The 19,946-nt window shown below is 45.8% G+C and overlaps 1 protein-coding gene across 2 annotated transcripts in view; it reads left to right on the top strand.

Annotated features, from left to right (window-relative positions):
• SLC41A1 (solute carrier family 41 member 1) overlaps positions 1-19,642 on the top strand; it is a 36,836-nt gene extending 17,194 nt beyond the window's left edge. The window contains exons 3-11 of one of the 2 annotated variants that reach the window (XM_036757840.1): positions 37-144; positions 2,251-2,322; positions 5,722-5,866; positions 5,960-6,106; positions 7,710-7,857; positions 8,337-8,416; positions 9,315-9,449; positions 10,055-10,203; positions 17,119-19,642. In XM_036757840.1, coding sequence (XP_036613735.1) covers positions 37-144; positions 2,251-2,322; positions 5,722-5,866; positions 5,960-6,106; positions 7,710-7,857; positions 8,337-8,416; positions 9,315-9,449; positions 10,055-10,203; positions 17,119-17,304 — 1,170 coding nt within the window. In that variant the 3' untranslated portion in view covers positions 17,305-19,642. The remainder of the gene's footprint in view (positions 1-36; positions 145-2,250; positions 2,323-5,721; positions 5,867-5,959; positions 6,107-7,709; positions 7,858-8,336; positions 8,417-9,314; positions 9,450-10,054; positions 10,204-17,118) is intronic. The other variant, XM_036757841.1, reaches the window with a different exon arrangement.
• The last annotated feature ends 304 nt before the right edge of the window (positions 19,643-19,946 follow it).

Below are 19,946 nucleotides of genomic sequence, written 5' to 3'. Positions count from 1 at the left end.
CTGCTCTTATACCTGGACCCTCTTCCTGTCCTGCAGCATTGGGAAGTCTTCAAGGATGTAACTGAAGTCTTTATCCTGGTACCTGCACTCCTGGGGCTCAAGGGGAACCTGGAAATGACCCTAGCCTCCAGACTGTCAACAGCTGTGAGTATCCAAGGGTTGGGGTGTGGAAGTGTCCATGGGAGGGCCTGACTCTCTATGTAAGGCTTCAGGAAGGCCCTGATCCAGGATCAGAGACTAGAGAGTGGCAGTTCAATCTAGGCTGGTACTCCAGGAAAGAAGATGGAAGAGAGACATGACAGCTAGTAGAAGATTTCAAGTTGGATGTCTTTCCTGTTGGGAGCTCCCTGCTTCCAAGCATTTCCCAGGCCCTGACTTCAGACAGCCCAGTCATATTCTGCTCCTGTCTCTCCCCCTCCCCACTCCCTGGGGCCACCTTATGACTGTTTGTGCAGCTTTGACTGGATGGCAGCGTGCTGATTCCTTCCCTTCCCCTCCTGCCCTGCACAGATGGGGGCCTCCTCTGATCTCCAGCCCCACTCTGCAGCTGGGACTGGAGTAGGGCCAGTACTGGCCAGCCCCACCCCCAGTCCCCCTCCCCTTCCCCTGAATGAGCTCTTCTGACTGTTTATTGAGCACAGAAAAAGGGGAACAGGGATGGAGTGAGGTGAGGGGGCTACCAACTCAATCTGCCTTGAGGGTTCTGGGACAGAAAGCCCCTGGAATAGGCTCAGGGGACAGGAACTTGACCATCAGAGTTCATAGTGAGGGGTGATAGGAGACCGGAGTGACTGGCATGGTCTCCTAGCTCACCAAAGGGGCCATGTTCCCTCTACATAAAAAGGACAGAAACTAGGTTGACCTATCCTGAATCTAGCCCAGAGCCCATCTCTGCTTCTGGCCCAGTTACCCCTACTTATTAGGCACTCCGCCAGTGCAGTGGGAACTCACCTCCTGCTGGGCTCTGGATGCCTGACCTTCTCTTATCAAAGGTTGAGATGGGGGTAACCTTCAAAGCCAGATCCTGAGGCCCTCCTGACCTAGTCTGGGAACACAAAGCTGGAGCTCAAAGGAAGGTGACTCATCTCCTCTCTGCTCATTGAGTCTCCAGGGGTAGGAGGAGAATGGAAATTCCTTCTCCTTAGGACCCTGAGCACTTCAGCTAGAACAGTGAAAAGAACAGCCTACCTTTATGTAGTTCGCCATTGGTGTTGTAATGCAATAGATGTCACAATATAATTTACCATTCATATTACATAGAACTTAACATAGAACCTGGCGTATTGTGCTTAATAATATTGTTGACTTCACTTACAAAGCATTTTGAATCTGTCGTCTCATTTGAGCCTTATAAGAATCCTGCGAAGTAGGTAGTTCAGTTGTTAGCCTTAAGACCCTAAGCACTTTTTGCTATAATAATATTGAAAATAATAGCCTATATTTAGATAGCTTACCATTTATATATAATAGGTATTATAATGTAGTAGTTTGCCATTATAGCACAGTACCAGCACATTACAGGTATTTAATAAATATTAATAGATATTTTTAGATCTGTTGTTTCATTTGGGCCTTATAACAACCCAGTAAAGTACGTAGTTCAGTTATTAGCCTTAAGACCATAAGCACTTTTTGCTATAAATATTGAAAATAACAACCTATATGTATATAGCTTACCATGTATATATAATTATTATTATAACATATAATTATATGTAATAGATATTAGATAGCACAGTACCTGGCACACTGTAGGTGTTTAATAAATATTTGTTAACTTTTAAAGCACTTTAGATCTGTTGTCTTATTTGGGCCTTATAACAACCCTGTGAAATAGGTAATGCAGGTATCATTGTCCCCAGTTTATAGAGATTCAGAGAGGGGAAGTTCCTTGGCCAAGGTCATATAATATTAAGTGGGTGGGGGAAAGGACCTGAGACTCAAACCCGGGCCTCTTGATTCCAAGCTTTTTTGCACAATTCTTCCTCCTCCGGGCCCAGGCTCTCTTTATCAAAGAAAGATTCTGTGCCTGTCCCTGACACTCATGAAACTATGACAGAGCTTCTAGTCTGTGGATCCTCCTATTCTGCCTGATGCCCTTTGACTAGGAACTGAAGGGCTTCTTACATGTAACCCCAGACCCTTGGAGTTGGAAGGCCCTTAGAGGGCTTGTTAATGTGACTTCCCATCCCATCCTAGATGACATTTCTTGATCTCTCACTTTGAACCTTCTACCCTTTCCCCTGCCAGGCCAACATTGGACACATGGACACACCAAAGGAGCTTTGGAAGATGATCACTGGAAACATGGCCCTTATCCAGGTGAGTGTGACTAGAGGGCAGTAGGGAGAGAAGGGTGGTGGGAGCAGGCAGACCTAAGCCAAGAAGAAGAAATCCCTGAGGAAATGCTGAGCCCTTTGGGAGGGGGTGCCTCGACCCAGAACAAGATGACGAAGATATAACCTAAGGTCTCTAGAGCAGAACGTGGTTCCCGAGGTGACTTCCATTGCCTCGCTGAGCTGGCTTCCACCCAAAACAGCACTGGGTGGTAACTAAGTTACTCAGGAAAAGAGCCAAAACGGGAGAGCCTGAGGAATCTTCCCCAGTGGCATCTGTTGCCCTGGGCCATCCTGAGGGTAGAAGGACAGTTTGATCACATAAAGAACTGCAGAAGAGGGACTGGGAATGCTCAGATAACCCTCTGCTTCTGTCATCCCTAAGTGCCATGTTCAACTTCCTTTCAGTGGGTATCAATTCCACTCCAATAGAGAGATGCCATTAGTCAATAACATAGGACCAGAGACTCTACAGAAAGAACCATAGTGATCATCTAGGCCAACCCCCAAATTAACATAGGAGACAGAAGACCACAACCACATTTTGATGCCCTATCTTAGGCATCTGCTAAGTGAGGAGCTCTGTGTTAGTTGGCAGCAAGGGAACAATTTTTTTTTTAAAGACACAGTCCCCCTCCCCATGAGGAACTAACTTAATTCGGTCTATTAAATCTTTACTAAGCACCTGCTGTTTGCAGAGCACTACTGTAAGTACTGGGAGACAACCAGAGTTCAGGAAAAATCCATTCCCCTCATGAAGCTTTCAGTCTCACAGGGAAGCTATAACACAAACAGGTAACTATAATGAAAAAAAAAATTACAGAAGTCCATTAGAGAGGTACCAAGCAAAATATTAGAAGAATGAGCAAGTGGTAGCAGCAGGGGATCAGGGAACACTTTGTTGAGGAAGCAGCAATTAAGCTTTAAAGGGTAGGAAGTAATTCAGCAGGCAAGAGGGAGGAGGAGAAGAACATTCAGGCACCGGGCACAGCATGAACACAAGCACAGTCAGGAAAATGTTTTCTTGCCCAGAGAGCAGGCCTGTTTGGCTAGAGCTTAGAGTATGCATAGGTGAGCAATGAGAATAAGGTTGGAAAGCCAGGGAGGTACTACATGTTGGAGAACCTTAAATCCCACTCGGAGGAGTTTCAGCTTTAGTGACTGGGGAGCAGAAGGATGATATGACCAGATTTATGCATAAGGAAAATGATTCTGGTGGCCTTATGAAGGATGGACAAATTGGAGGGAATAGAGTTAGAGATGGCAAGACCTATTAGGAGGCTGTGACAAAAGCCCACATGAGTGGCAATGAATCTTCTGCACTAGGGAAGCAATTGAGAAAATGGAGGGCAGGGGATGGTTACGAGAGGTTTTGCAGAAGTAGAATCCACAGGTCTTAGGTTGTAGAATTGATTGGATATGAGAAATGAGGGAGAGCGCTAGTGAGAATAACTTCAAAGTTTGAAACATGGGAGACTAGGTGAATGGTAGGAGCAGTGACAGAAACAGTGAAGTAGTTTAGTGGGGAAAGATGGTAAACTTTGTTTTGGACATGGGCTGAGTGTGAGGTGACAGCTTGGAGATACAGGTTTGGAGCTGGATACAGATTTGGGAGGCATCTTCACTCCCATGAAACCATGGGAATACAGGAAATGGGAAAGATAGAGAAAAGCTAAGGATAGATTCTTGGGGGACCCCTACCTAAGGGGTTTGGAAGGGAAGAAAGAAGACAGAGGAGTGGTCAGAGAGGTTGGAAGAGAGGCAAGTGATTATTGTTTCTCTGAAACTAAGGGAAAATGGAGAATCTGGAGTAACAGGAAGAAGGGAAGGGGAAGGAACCCTGCCCCCTGGATGAGCAACATCGTCAGCTGTTTCCAAGAAGTCAAGGAGGATAAAGACTTGGAAAGGGCCATTGAATTTGGTAAAGTCAGTCATTCATGGCATTTGAGAGGAGAGTTCTGGTAAAGCAGGTATAGAAGCCAGACTGCCAACAGGGTGAGGAGGAAGTGGGTGATGAGGAAGCTGAGGCATCAAGTATAGACAACTTTTTAAGAGGTTTAGCAGGGAAGGGGAGGAGGAAGATGGAACAATCACTGAGTTAGGGTGGAAAGACCAATGGTCAGCTTCCGCTTTTTTAAGATCGAGGAGTCCTGGGCATGTTTGTAAGATGAGAAGGAGCCAATCAATCGACACTCATTTCTTAAGCACTTGCAAGGTGTCATTCACTGAGCTAGGAATACAGCAACCCCAAAAATGACACAAGATTACATTCTCTCAGGAGACAACATTTAAGTACAAAGATCGGGCCTGGACTTGTATTATAGGGAACTCAAACCCCCTCTACTAATCCAGGTTGGTACCTTCTCTGTGACTTAGTCTTACAAGGAGTTTTAACGTTTTGTCTGTATGCCACAGAGCCCTTTTCAGAGTAATATTTTTAAATACACGAGGTAAAATCCATAGGATCGCAAAGAGCACCAGTTATAGTGAAATAAAGAGGTTGTTGTATCCCCAGGTGAAGAGCACCTGTCTTTGAAAGCTGCTTAGAGCAGCCAGTGACTCCCAGAGTCACCCAACTGGTATGTGTCAGAGGCAGACCAAGAACTTGGGTCTTTCTGCCTCCAAGGCCAGCCCTCTATCCACTACAGTATGATGCCCGCTTTCCTTTTTATACAGACACACACATGGTATATATGTGTGTATATACACGTTACACAAATGTGTGTGTTAGTAAATGTACATATATGCATATGTGTATATATCAAGAATAAATACAGGGTTGTTATTTACAGCATAGTTAAGGAGGACTGTAATAATTGGGGGGCTCATGGAGAAGGTGGTGCTTGTGCTAAGTTGTGAAGAAGTGAGGGATTCTGTGAGGTAGAGGTGAGGAGGAAGTGAATTCTCTGTACCTGTAGCCAGCGGAGGGGGGATGATTTCTGGAACAAAGTCCTGGAGGAAGCCAGAGGGAATGGTATCTTGGGCACATGCTGAAGGGTGGCAGTGTTTCTGTACCCAGAGGTAAGGAAGGAAAGGCTGACGAAGGAGTTTAAAGGAGCGGAAGAGGGGACAGGAGGGTGTTTACATCAAACTACCTAAATCTCACGAAGTAAAAAGCTAAATCTTCTGTAAAAAGGGGGAGGCAGGGATGGAGGATGGTTGGAGACTTAAGCAAGGAAGAAAAGAAATAGAAGAGTACTGTGAGGCATGATTTGGGGAGCCAGTAAAAATGGGGTGCTAACACCATCCTAGCTTCTCATACTGTCAGGAGACAAGTTTGAGATCCTTTGAAGAGACAGTAGGTAAACCCTAAGAGAAACTAGTTTTCTTCTTCATGGACTCACCCGAGCTCCTGGTCCTTCTCATGTTCCGTCCCTTGCCCCAGGTGCAAGCCACAGTCGTAGGCTTCCTGGCATCCATCGCAGCAGTCATCTTCGGTTGGATCCCTGATGGTCACTTCAGCATCAGTCACGCTGTTTTGCTATGTGCCAGCAGTGTGTCCACAGCCTTCATTGCCTCCCTGGTGCTGGGTAAGAAGCCAACCAGGAGTATTTACTAGAACTAAGCCCTTGCCATGCCAGTATGCCAGCCTGACTCTGTTACTCCTCTCCTGCCCCCACTAGGCATGATTATGATTGGAGTCATCATCGGCTCCAGGAAGATTGGGATCAACCCTGACAATGTGGCCACACCTATTGCAGCCAGTCTGGGAGACCTCATCACGTTGGCATTACTCTCAGGCATCAGCTGGGGGCTATACCTGGAGCTAGGTGAGACTCTGCTGTCGGGGAATTATTGGCAAATAGGAAGGAGTCAGGATTAATATTATGAAGCACCAAGGCTGTGTCTAAACACGTGTCCAATGTGCTGGTTGACTGAGTTCCCTGGGCTAGGAATGGGAACCGTGCCACGGGGTTCTAGAAATGGGCACGGAGTTCTCCTGTGTTTTCAAGAGCTCAATTTGAAAGCAGTTTTTAATGTCCAAAAACCTAAAGAATCAACCAAACAATCATCAGCATTATTGAGCATTCAGTAGCATGAGCATTAAAATAAAACATTATTTTAAACTAGTTTAATTAGTTTAGATTCTGGGAAGACAAAGACAAAGGAAGAGTATCCTTTTATTCAGGGAGTTTACATTCAAAGAGAGGAGAGGATACACATCTGTGTAGGAGCATACAAAACAGTTATAAGATAACCTGTAGATGGCAGTGGGTCAGGGAGGGGAGTGATGAGGAAAAGGCCCTAGCAGTGAAGGGACCCAGGAATGGCCTCATGCAGACAGAAGTACTTGAGGAAACCAGAGATTATGGAAGGCAGAGTTAAGGAAGGAATGCATTTCAGACATGGGGGACCACGGCCAGGGCAAAGGTGAGATGCGGTGTGGCTTGTGCACAACAGGCAGAAGGCCTATGTGGCTGGAGTTCTTGGAGAGGAGTAATTCGTAATGTGTAAAACACCTGGAAAGACCTTGATATTGATCCAAGTGTCAGTGGGGTGGTGGCGCACTGAGGAAAAACAGGATTTATAGAGGACTCGGGTTTGAACCCTGACTCTGTAACTCTGGGCAGGTCTCAGCCTCCTCATATAAAACAGCAGTAAAAGTTAAAGTTGGACTAGATGACCCTTCAAGTCCCTAAATCTATGATCTTGCTACAGGCTGAGGATGATTTAAAGTTGACCCTGAGCAGGAATAGAATAAGGAGGTTTATCCCTGTCCTTGAAGGGAGGAACCAAAAGAAAATGTTCTTAGATCAAGGGGGAGGAGCAGGACCTTGAGAGAGTATGTAGGCTGCAGGAGCCCAGAGATCTGAACGGTCTTGGCCAAGGCCCCTAGCTTCCCCCAACTCCCCCATCACGGTTTACTTATTTGTAAAATGAGGTTAACACTGCCTGCCTCACAGAGGTCTTGATGAAATGAGATAAGGTATGTAAACCGTAAAACGGTCTATAAATGTGAGCTATGGTGGCAGGGATGATGATGATGATGGTAGGAGTCAAAGGAAATAACTGACTTGAAACTGCATTGAAAAGTATAAAAGATCAAATAAACATAGAGTATTATTATGATTATACTAATTTGAAGAAGTGATGACAGTTGATTTCAAGCTAAAAAATAAAACCAAGCCACCTGGCATAATTCATCATTCTTCTGAGATGCCTTTGGGCCCCCTCCCAAAAACTGCTCTTATTCTAAGTCTTAGACAAGAATAGCAACTTTAGCTACAGAATCTCATTCTCCCTAATGGGAGGAAGGATGTGGGGCACTGAATGAGGATAGGATGAAAGAGGGGTTGGGGTTTGGGTTCTTCAGAAGATGGCTGTGCGGCAAGGAGTGACAGTACCCACGACTCTCTGTCTGCCTCTTCCCAGAGGGCCGGCCGTATATCAACCCTCTGGTGTGTGCCTTCTTTGTGGCCCTGCTGCCTGTGTGGGTGGTACTAGCCAAGAGGAGCCCAGCCACTCGGGAGGTGTTGTACTCTGGCTGGGAGCCAGTCATCATTGCCATGGCCATCAGCAGGTAGGGTCTGTGTTCCAAGGAGAGCCCTCCCCTTAAGTCCATGGTCCTACCAGAATCTTCCTGCTTAAGTCCTAGAAGGTCAGGGGTGGCAGGGTAAAGACAGGAGACTATGGTTAGTAGTAGTTGGTACTTTTGGGGAGCACTTTCTCCTATAAATCTGGGGAAGGAAGTGGGAATGGTGGGGGAAGGTGGGGGGGATATAAAAATTGGCTAGCCTAGCATAGGTACAGCTCATTTGTACTTCAGGTACCATGATGAAATAGATCCATAGTAGATTGACCAGAAGCCCCAGCTCCATATCTATGATGCTATGATCCTACATCCTGGTGCTGGGGGGGGGGTGGGTAGCAACTAAAAAATGAGGGACCCTAGAGAACCACCTGGTCTGTTCTCTTCTGAAGTCAGGAAGTACCTCCCAGAGACCAAAGCAAGTATCTCAAATGTATCTGTATGTCTGCTCATCTCTTATGCCCCCACAGTGTAGGGGGCCTTATCCTGGACAAGACTGTCTCTGACCCCAACTTTGCTGGCATGGCTGTCTTCACTCCAGTGATTAATGGTGAGCTCCTAGCATCAACTGCTTTGAGGGAAAGAACCAAGTGGTAAAAAAAAAAAAAAAAACAAAAAAAAAAAACAATGATTTAGGTAACTTTATTGAGGTTCGTTTCCTGGAAGAGATCCTTAATTCTCAGTTCTAGATCTCAGAGATCTAGAATACTCTTGAGATTTTGAGACTTAGGCCTATTCATGTGGTCTTGGGCCAAGGGTGGGCAAACTATGACCCTTAAACCAGCTGCCTGATTTTGTATGTCATTTGAGCTAAAAATGGTGGTTACATTTTAATTTTTTTTTATTGTATTTAAAGATGTAAAACCCATTCATAGCTCTTGGTAATAGGGCATTTTGGCCCTGGGGCCGTTAGTTTGTTGACTGCTGATTTGGGGCATAGACATAGGGCCTTGCTCTGTGCTCTGTGCCTGGTAGGTATCTCTTAGAACACTATTTTTCCTATTTATTTCTATTTTTATGCTTCTCTCAAGCTACAGAAGATCAGAGGCACAGCTCTGAGATCTTACAGGACCTAATCATGTGTCTTAAGACTCATACCACTATAGGGAAGAAAGGTATTTGAAATCTGCAAATGTGTCTGTATACTTTGGAAACTTGCCTGTCTGCACAAGGACACTCAAGCATGCAGACATAGTATATGCCCAAAGATGTGGAAGAGGAGGAGATAGCTCGGGGCATGGATCAGCCTTGCAGTCTTCCCGGAAGTGAGGAACAGAATTCCCATTTCCTTTCGTGATGGCTTTTCTTCTGAGTGTCTTATTCTCCAAGGGTTAGCTTAGGGTGCTGCCCATAGGCCCGGCGTGAAGAATGTCCATGGTACTAGATGATGAGAAATCGGGGACTCGTGCCCCTTTGCCTCCCTCACCCCCAAACCCCTGTCTCTGCAGGTGTTGGAGGCAATCTGGTGGCCGTCCAAGCCAGCCGAATCTCCACCTACCTGCACATGAATGGGATGCCAGGGGAAAGCTCAGAGCCAGCACCCCGGCGGTGCCCGAGTCCTTGTACCACTTTCTTCAGTCCCGGTAAAGCTCACTTCTCTAGATTCCTCAGTATTTCCCAGACTTAAGACACAGAGACAAATCATTGATTCACAGACTTAGAGTTCAGATCAGAGCTCAGTGAATCCAGCCCCACCCCAAACAACGAATCCCATTGACTTGTATCCCCAACAAATGCTCATCCATCCTGTTTGAAGACCAACCTTCCAGTGACAGGAAACTCACCGCCCCAAGAGCAGCCTATTCCTTTTTATACTTCTCTCAGTGTTAGAAAAATTTTCCTTATGATAAGGACAGTCTTCATTACTGAGCTAGTTTATTGCTAGAAGCTGTGAACCTCCCTTGGGGAGCTGGTTGAGCTAAGGTGCCCGGATGGTCAGCAGGAACCATATGTTGTGGCAGGTTAGATCCCTCCCACTGCCCTGGGATACCTGAAGACCTGAGGTTGGTGGAGTGTAGCTGAGAGGTGCTAAGTATTTCTGGGTTAGAGAGCCAGTTACTTGGTGCTATTGAGGCAAGGGGAATGGTCTAGGCCTGCCCCCTTGACCATCTCGATTTTCCCCTTCTTTTGTGGGGGGACCTCACAGAAAGGTCGATCGTTCAGCTTTGTCTTCCTCCTTGTTCCCCAGATGTGAATTCGCGCTCAGCCCGGGTCCTTTTCCTCCTCGTGGTGCCCGGACATCTGGTGTTCCTTTATACTATCAGCTGCATGCAGGGTGGGCACACCACCCTGACCCTCATCTTCATCATCTTCTACATGACAGCTGCACTGCTCCAGGTACAGGGCTGCTGGAGTGGGGAGAGGGAAGGGGAGCTTACAGGGTAAGGCAGATTGCAGGACTGTCCCTGCTGCTTCCCTGCTGGTCTTGTGCCTTCTTTGGGGACTGCTTCTTTCGAGAGGTTAAAGAACTCAGGTAAGAACCATGCTTTGCAGTCCTGGTTGTACTACTCCCCAGAAGCCCTACACAGACACACATAGATGCACACACAGAGATTCAAACACAGATACACACACGCCTACCCCAAATGGCAGACACCAAGGCACTGCATGAGAGATGGAAAAAAGATGAAAATAACCCAGGTATCCTGACTCCTAAATTTTTTTTTCATTGTCCACTTCCTTTGACCTGGGCTGGGAGAATGAGCCCATAGCCCTGTTGGGACCATCTTGGGGAGACTGACTTCTCTGTACTTCACTAGGGAGTTGGGCAGCTAGGTGGCACAGAGGATAGAGAAGACTTGAATTCAAATCCATCCTCAGACACTTACTAGCTGTGGATTCAGTTCCTCAACTGTAAAATGGGCACACACTGGAGAAGGAAATGGCAAACCACTCCAGTATCTTTGCCAAGAAGACCCTATGAACAGAAAGTCTGTGGGGTCACGGATGTCTGAACAACAGCAACAAAGGACAGTTGGGAGAGGGTGCTGATTCCCAAAAGCCCTTGCTGCCTCATCCTCTCTGAAGGTTCCTTCCTGGTTACAGGCCCTCTGTTCTGGAGCTGACACAAGTCCCTGGCTGGAATGTGGGAACAGCTGCATTCTCTTCCCCAGGACACAGTCCCCCGGCTTTTGAACCACTCTCTTTATATGGGCTTCCTCTGCAGCTGCCAAGAAGGGTGTGAGGTTACACGTGGTTGGCCAGGGACAGCAGAGGGCCGTGCACAGCAGCAAGTGAGGAAGACTCCTGGCTTCCATGGGGAGCGAGGAGGGGACGAGGGGAGGGGGCCGTGCCTACCTTAAAACAGGTAACAGCTCTGACTTCAGTTCCTTCATCTGAGGGCCCTGGGGATGAAATTTTCATAACCACAATATTTACAAAGTAAATCTCTCCCTAGTGACTTTATTTGAACCCAGATGTTTAAAACCCACCTAGTTTGGGGCAGCTAGGTGGCGCAGTGAGTAGAGCACTGGCCCTGGAGTCAGGAGGACCTGAGTTCAAATCTGGCCTCAGACACTTGACACATGTACTAGCTGTGTGACCTTGGGCAAGTCACTTAATCCCAACTGCCCTGCCCAAAAAAAGAACCCACCTAGTTCTTATACTGATGCTTAACTATTTAGAGAATCCAAAGGGTAGGCAAAGTCTACAATATACAAGAGTTATAAGCCTTGTGAATTAGGTACAGAAAGGAAGGGGAGGCAGGAACACCACTCATGGGATTTGTACACAGAAGCGACCTTCAAGACCGTCTAGCCCACCCCCTCATCTTAAAGATAAGGAAACAGATGCAGAGAAGGGGGAAGGACCTGACCAAGGTCACCTGGTTTAAGTCATCCAGAGGGACAAGTAACCCGAATAGAACTTGCTATTGCACCAATCGGCCATAATTTTGTAGCTATCTTCACTTCCTAATCCTATTTTGCTACAGCAAATGTTAAAAATAAGTTCTTGTTTCCTGAGCCCACAGCTGAGTGCATGAGGGAAGGAAGCTTGGACTTATCAGATTCTGATGACCCTGAGTAGTGACGGTAGCAGCTTTACAAGTGGTGATTCTGCTGCTACCGCTAGTGAGAATGTTGAATGTTGAATGGTAAGTTGCCTACATCCCTCCCTCTCTGCCTCTCCCTTTGAATCCCAGGGAGCTCACTGAGGAAAGGCATGTCAGAGGCTGGCCTGAGAAGGGCTTCTCTCCCCTAGATGGCAGTCACACGAAATGACAAATCCAGGTCCTTGTGAATTGCAGCAAGAGGGATTTAAGTTGGGGTAAGAGATGGATGGAGCCTTGCCATTTACCAAGTCCAACCCCCTTGTTTTACAGATGGGGAACCCCACGCTCAGAACAGTGTAATGATTTGCCTAAATAAATAGGGAGTAATGAGGAATTTGAATCCAGCTTCTCTTAACTCCAGCTGCCTTTCTCTGCAGAGAGAAAGAAAAAATAATATAAGAGTTCACATTTATATAGGGCACCCAGGTAGCACAGTAGATAGAGTGCGGGGCCTGTAAGGAGTAAGTAAGGAAGGCTCATCCTTGTGAGTTCAAATCTGGACTCAAACACTTAGTAGCTGTGTGACCTAGCAAGTCACTTAACCCCGTTTGCCTCAGTTTCCTTATCTGCAAAAAATGAGCTAGAGAAGGAAATGGCAAACCATTCCAGTATCTTTGCCAAGAAAACCCCAGTTGAGGTCACAGAGTCAGACAGCTGAAATAACCAAACAGCAACAACATTCATCTCGTTTAGGTTTGCAAAACACTTTATAGATTATCTGATTTGATAATGAAATAAAAATGTTCAGAATTTACATTCAAAAGTGATCATGGAATGACAGTTCTCTCGTCAGCCACATTTGAGTGAAGGGGTGCTCATGTCTCTCCCCTATGTCTCCTCTGCTCGCTGTTAAGCACCTGTCCCTAATGTTACCTGTTCCTTCTTCCATCTCTAGTCTGTTGCCTCTCCGTCATTCTCCCTGGCACATACAATAGATTATTGATCTCTGTGGTTCCCCTACCTATCCTCATTATTGACCTTTGATTACTAGAAACAGAGTCTTCGAAGTACCGATAGATGAGCTTCCCTTAGTCGTTCACAGAACACAGAACTAGAGCAGGCCGGGGCCCTTGAGATCCCGAGGCAGGTAACATGGCTCCCGAAGATTGGCCTTGAGTTGGAATCTGAGATCTGCCACTTACAGCTGCTGTGACCACAGGCCAGGCACCCCATCTCTCTTAGTTTCAGTTTCTTCTTCTGTGAGGTCCTTTCTGGCTCTGAATCTATGAGCCTAGAATCTCATTTTGTAAGTGTCAGAGGAGTCTTCCTGGTTCCAAGTCCAGTACTCTGTCCACTGAGCCACCATTCCTCTGTTGTCCAAGATCATCATTTTACCGAGGAGGAGAAAATAGAGGCCTAGAATGGAAAGTGCCTTACCCAAGGTTATAACTAGTAACTATGAGAGACTAGTAAGACCCTATTCTCCTCATTCCAAGTCTAGTGCTCTTTCTGCTATCTATGGGACCTTCCTTGTCAAGTGAAAATTTTCTCTCCCTCCTCAGATTTCTCATAGCACTTTCTCCTTTGCATTTATTTCACTGTCCCTTGTAGCATAGCTTTTTCTGTACACATTTTCCCTTAAGAGATTGCATGCTCCTTGAGAAACAGGGTCTTTGTGGTATCTCTCTTTGTATCCTCAGTTCCTGGAACAGTGCTTTGCATTTAGTTTGTTGAATGGAACTTTCCCTGAGGTGGATAAGGCCATGAAAAATCCCTAGGATCCCTGTAGTCCCAGGGCCAGGGGCCCCATAAGAATTATAGTTTTTATCAGACTCCTTATAGAACCGCATGTGGTCTTGGAGAAATGTCCCACCACCATTGTCTTCCCCGGATGGTGACTTTCCATCATGTGACTGTGTACTTCACAAGAAAAGAATGAAACATCTGGACTCTTTTCAAAGGGATGTGATGCTGAAGAATTATGGGAAACTGAACTCCCTAGGCAGGTAGATGGTGCAGTGGATAGAGTCCTGGGCTTGGAATCAGGAAGACTTATCTTCCTGAGTTCAAATCCAGCCTCAGACACTTAGCTGTGTGACTCTGGGCAGGTCACTTAACCTTGTTTGCCTTAATTTCCTCATCTGTACATGAGCTGGAGAAGAAAATGGCAAACCACTCCAGTATCTTTGCCAAGAAAACCCCAAAATGGGGTCATAAAGAGTCGGACACAACTGATAAATGCCTGAAGGACAAAGCCCTCCCTGGGTTTTCCAGCCTCTAAACCTGATCTCCCAGCTGGAGCAAGGGAAAGAGCTATAGGTCCTAGATTTGCAGGGAACTGAGAAGCAAGAGATCTCAAGAGGCTCCTGCTCAGATCCCAGGGTATTAACTGAGGTCAGGCATTTATGTGAAAAGTGGCCTCTTTGGAAGATACAGACTCACGTGGAGCAACTTCAGAAATGTTCATAAAGAATGGTTATGAATATGAAGGAAAAATGAAGAATTATCAGAGGAACCAAAAAAGTGATTTTGAAGAAATCCCCTTCCCAAAAGAAACATTCCAACCCAGTGACTGAAAATGGGTAAAAAGAAAATTGCCAGAGGGGGGAAAAAAACCCATAAATGTAATAAATATGGGAGAAACTTGGGTGTGACCTCAAGTCTTGTTACCTACCAGAGAGAGAGTAAAGGAAGGAGACCTCATAAGTATGCTTGTCCATGCCAAAAGCCCCCCAAATAATAAAGTTCATATTGAACATCAGAGAACTCACATTGGAGAAAAACCCTATCAGTAATGAATGTGGGAAAAACTTTAGATGCAGGTCACTACTTATCCACCATCAGAGATTCCATACTGGAGAAAGACCTATAAATGTAATGAATGTAGAAAGGACTTCAGTTGGAGTTCCCAGTTATTCAGCATCAGAGAATTCATACAGGAGGAAAACCCTATGGATGTTAAGAATATGAGAAATCTTTTGGTCAGCGCTCATCCTTTATTCAACATGAGAAAATTCACATGGGAGAGAAACCATATAAGTGCAGCAAATGTGAGAAAAGCTTCAATCAGAGCTCATTACTTATTCGTCATCACAGAACTCTCACAGAGGAGAGAATGTATAAGTGTCAGGAATGTGAAAAAGCCTTCAGTCAGAGCTCCCAACTTAGCATCACAGATTCATTCTAGACAGAAACTTGCAAATGTGATGAATGTAAAATAGCCAGTCTCACACATGATTCAATTAAGCAAAGATATCTTATTCAATTGTACAGGTATTTATTAGTCATAAGCAATGTGCAAGTCGCTGTGGTGAGTGCTAGAAATAAAGGAAGGTGCACTAATAATTTTGTTACGAAGCTTTAGGCAAAATGCTTAGAAATTTGAGGAGAAAGAGATAATTTCCATTTGCCTGAGACACAGCTCCTACTCTCTGGTTATTTATAGTCCAGTGAAAGAGCTAAGAAACAAATACAGACCTCTATAATACAAGGCAGTGTGTTAGAACTGTCCTGTAAGTGGATGGAATTCCATTATTGGAGTGAAAAGTAAGAAGGGGTTTTTCATCTGAGGTCATCAGGGAAGGGCCCTTGAAGTAGGTAACATCTGAGCTAGACCTTGAATGATGGCCAGAATTTTGTTTAGTGATAATAATAGCCCCTACCTCCCAGGGTTGTTGTGAGGATCAAATGAAACCATAATCGTAAAGAAAACATTTATCACCGTGCCTGGCACATAGTAGGTGCCGTATAAATGTTAGCTATTGTTATGATTGGTATCTAAACCCTCAAGTTTTGTCTGAAGGGTCCTCTTTCATGATTGCAAAAGTAGTCGGCCACCTCCCCTTGTCTCCTGCCCTTGAACAGGAACATCTTCTCATTCCAGTAACAAGCACACCCTGCCAGCTGCATGGCAAATACTCCCCCAGAGTCCTCCTTTTTCTCTCTTGTATGATTCCCCCCTCTCTCCCCCTTTCTACTGTGAAAGATGTTACTTATTTTTCCTAATTTGCCTCAGAATGCTGCTGATTTACTTTGTGCTATAAGCAGGCCTGAAATAGATAAAAACTAATTCTGTACCCTAGAAGGTTTGGGGGGAAAAAAGGTTATTTTAGAAGTAGAAATGACAAGATTTGGCAACTGATTGGATATGTGGGGTGAGAATACCAAAGTTATGAATCTGCATAACAGGAAGGATGGCAGTGTTTGGATAGAAAGATAATGTGTTGATTTTGAGATGTCTATAGGACATATATTTCATAATATCCAATACCTAGTTGGTGATGCAGGTCTGGAGCTTAGGAAAGAGCTATATAAATCTGGGAATAATTTATGTAGAAATGAACATTGAATGCATGGGAGAATAAGAGCATGTAGAAAGAGAAGAGGGCCCAGGATCAAACCTTCAAGCATACCAGCATTCAAGGGACATTTTGATACAGCAAAGGAGACTGAAGAGTGGTCAGACAGGAGGAAAGGTACAGAGTAATGGTGTGAGAACCCAGAGAGGAGACAGTCTCCAGAAGAAGGTGGTCAGCAGTGTCAGATGCTGCAGAGAAGCCAAGAAAGAGGACTGACAAGGGGCCAGGAGATTTGGCGATTAAGGGATCATTGGGTAATGTTGGAGAGAGCAGTTTCAGTTGAGAGATGAGGCCAGGAGCCAGACTGCAAAGGGCTGAGGAGTGAGTGAGAGGAGAGAATGTGTAGGCAACAGGTGTAGACTGTTTTTTTCCTAAGAGTTTGGCTGAGGAAGGACAAAGGATCGTTTTGAGGGGATGATAGATAGTATCTACTGATAATTTTCTAGGAAAGGGAGCGATTGGGACACATTTGTATGTTGGGAAGAGGAGAGGTGGCTGTAAGGGTGATTATTTAAGCAAGATTCATGTTGATTGATTAGCACCAGCACTAAGATCCCTCTTCCCTTCTACTGCAGGACATGACCTGAACAGCTGTTACATCCCAGCACCTTAAATAAAAACCTTGCCCTTTTTAACATAAGATGCCTGTGACATTTCTGTTCCAGATTGGTGTTGATACCCTTCTGTCCAGGGTGGTATTTGTAGTGTTGGGAAAAGTGAGTGGGGGTGGGGGAAGGACTGTGGAGAGGCAAAGGATTGGACAAGATGGTCTGTAGCTAAAGATTTTGATGCTCTGAGGCCTGGCCACCTAAGCCCTCTGATAGTGGGCCAGATGGGGTGGCCTTTGTTCCCTCCCCATCAAATGAGAGGTTTCATGTAGCTGGGCCTCCCTTCTCTTCCCAGGTGCTGATCCTCTTATATATCGCAGACTGGATGGTGCACTGGATGTGGGGCCGGGGTCTGGACCCAGACAACTTCTCCATCCCATACTTGACAGCCTTGGGTGACCTGCTAGGCACTGGACTCCTGGCCCTCAGCTTCCACGTTCTCTGGCTCATCGGGGACCGAGACACAGATGTCGGGGACTAGCTTCCACCCTTCCACCTTCATCGCCTTGTATTTGATTTTATTTCTTTTTGTTTTCTCCCCATCCTCCTTTCTAGGACTTCACTTTGATATTGAATTCTCATTATTTTCAATGGGAATTTTTAATACGTCGAGCCGAGTTTATACAGTGAGCATTTAGGAAGGCTAGATTGACTGAGAAAAACAATATGAGTCAATTTTGAGACAATCACCAAGTGCAATTTCATGGTGGGTGCCTCCAAGCAGGATGGGGGACATCTTTCTGAGAAATAGGGACAGGGAGTCCAACCTCAGTAGCCCTATGTGTTTGACTAATAGGGGAGCCCTTTGTGGGTGGGCTCTGGCTTTCTTGGTTGACTGGTGGGGATAATAAAATCATCCCCTTATTTCCTTGAAAATGGACCATAAGAAAGGAGCTGAGCGGAGGGGACAACTGTTCTGTAGCCCTCTCTTCTGCTGCTGAAATCTGGCCCCCCTAAAGAGAGTGAAGTGGGTTAACTGGTCCCATTTTGGTGTGTCCCTCACCCATAACTGTTAGGTACCACCAGGAAGCTATCCCACTGTTCTCGAATTGCCCAACACTCCCTGGAAGAAGCAGATAGTGGCCTGGTCACCCTTTGCCAGCCACACATTCTTCCAGTCATTCAAATACTGATACCCACATCCTCTCAGGGCTCATATGACAGGCTGCATGTCTCTTCCTCCCTGCCCCCCATCCATTCCACCCACTCCTTGTCCATATTTGAACATACCCTGACCCCTGAGTGAGTCAAGGGGCTGGGTCAGGAGCTGGTTCTATGGTTGGAGAGTTTCGGGGAGAAAGTTCTACTTCCCCCTCTGTGCTTAAAATCACGTGGAGTCAACTAAGGTTCTGTGGTTTCCTAGGCAGCACCTCCCCTTCCCCCACTGTCACTTTCCTTCCCCTCAGCTTCTGTCTCAGAGCATTCCTTCATTCATTTATTCATTTATCCAACAAATATTTATTGAGTACTCACTCTGTACAAAGCCTGGAAGAGCAGTCTCCTCCTAGACCAGCTCCCCAGGAAGCTGATTTGGTTTTCCCCCACATCATCTCTTTGCTACCTAAAGCCTCTCCTTATAGACAGACCCTGCCTTTGAACTTGGCAGTGAGAGAGGGCTTCTTGAACCCAAGTTTCACAAAACTTAGTCTTCTCCTTTTTTCTGTGTCTTGGCTCCTACCTCTTCTCATCCCTGACCACAACCAAGGTGCCTGACGTGCTTCCTCTGTCAGGGTTCTTGGCTTTTCTCCCAGGTGGATGCCTGCTGCAGCCAGCAAGAGCCAATTGCCCCTCCTCTCACTCCCATCCCTCAACTCCTAGGGTCCTGCCCACTGGGCACCCAAGAGAATCCAGAATCGGTCATCTGGACCTCACCCAATTGCTGCTGTTTTTCTCTGAAAGGAAACTGGGATTCTCAGCATCTCCACCATGTATTGCTCTGGACCAGATCAGGAATCCAGGGAAAACTGAACGCATATACTCATGCATGTATGGATCTGGGTATCTGGATGCAGGTGTTGCTTAGCTTCTTTGCTCTAGGGACTTCGCACAGAATCTTCCTTCTTAACCAAGAGGATGGCGGGTAAAGGAGAGAACAGTCACATCTCCACTACCAACTTCTCCTACCCCCATCTCCTGGATTGTCCTCCTAGGGGCTGCTTAGGCAAGAACCCAATCTCTTACTGATACCACTGTCATCACTGGGGCCTTCCACTGAATTTTCTGGAGCAAGCCTTTATTCCCAATCACTCGTCCTAGAATTAGAATTCTATTTGGAAGTGACTTCCATGGTCATCTATCTACCCTGGGCTATGTCCAGCAAAGCGAATTCATCACTGCTTTGGACTTGTCTTCTCTGCTTCCCCAGCCTGACCCCTCTCACTCCTCCACTGTCCTCTCCTATCTTCTCTACACAAACAGCAAAATAAACACCCTCCAAGGTCATCCCTCTCCCAGCTTCCCAGTTTGGCCAACTTGTCCAACTCATCTTTCCCTCATCAACAGAGTCCTGTTTAGGCCAGTGAGTGGACCCTCCTCCCTCTCGGGTCCTGGGTATATGGCCTCCTATAAGAGGGTAAGAAGGAGGGACTGTGGAGTGAAAGAATATCCCTGAAAGTGCAAATGCATCCAAGATTTCTTTCCCCAACTGTGCATGTACTTTAGACCTGGCTGCAAGGAGCAATGTTGGTTTACTCTTGTATTCTTAAAAAGTTCCAGAATTGTGTCTTAAGAGAATTATTTATAGTTGCTATAACTGAATTGACAAATGTCAACTTAACTGATAAATTATATTTGGTAAAATAAAGAGGACATTTATTTAGCTTGTGGGTAATTACTTGTGTCTGGATAAAGGGGACTTTTGTTCGGAGTAGGAAAGAGACAAACCAACATCACTGAGTACAATGAAATCTCAAACATAGGCCAGTCATTCAGTGAGGGCCTGCACTGCTAACACAGAGAGCAAGGAGGGATTGTTTTCTCTCTTTTACAAATGAGGAAAAGTATCTAGAAAAGTTTGGTGACTTGCCTGCAGTCACACAGTTAAAAAATGTTAAGGTTGAGACTTGAACTCAAGTCTTCTGACTCCAAGGGTTAATGCTCTTTGTCATGTAAATCAACAAAGAT

This window comes from Trichosurus vulpecula, chromosome 4, assembly GCF_011100635.1.
Source record: "Trichosurus vulpecula isolate mTriVul1 chromosome 4, mTriVul1.pri, whole genome shotgun sequence".
Classification (NCBI taxonomy): Eukaryota; Metazoa; Chordata; class Mammalia; order Diprotodontia; family Phalangeridae; genus Trichosurus; species Trichosurus vulpecula.
The sequence above is the reverse complement of the archived record's forward strand: the minus strand, read 5'-3'. Positions and strand labels throughout refer to the sequence as shown.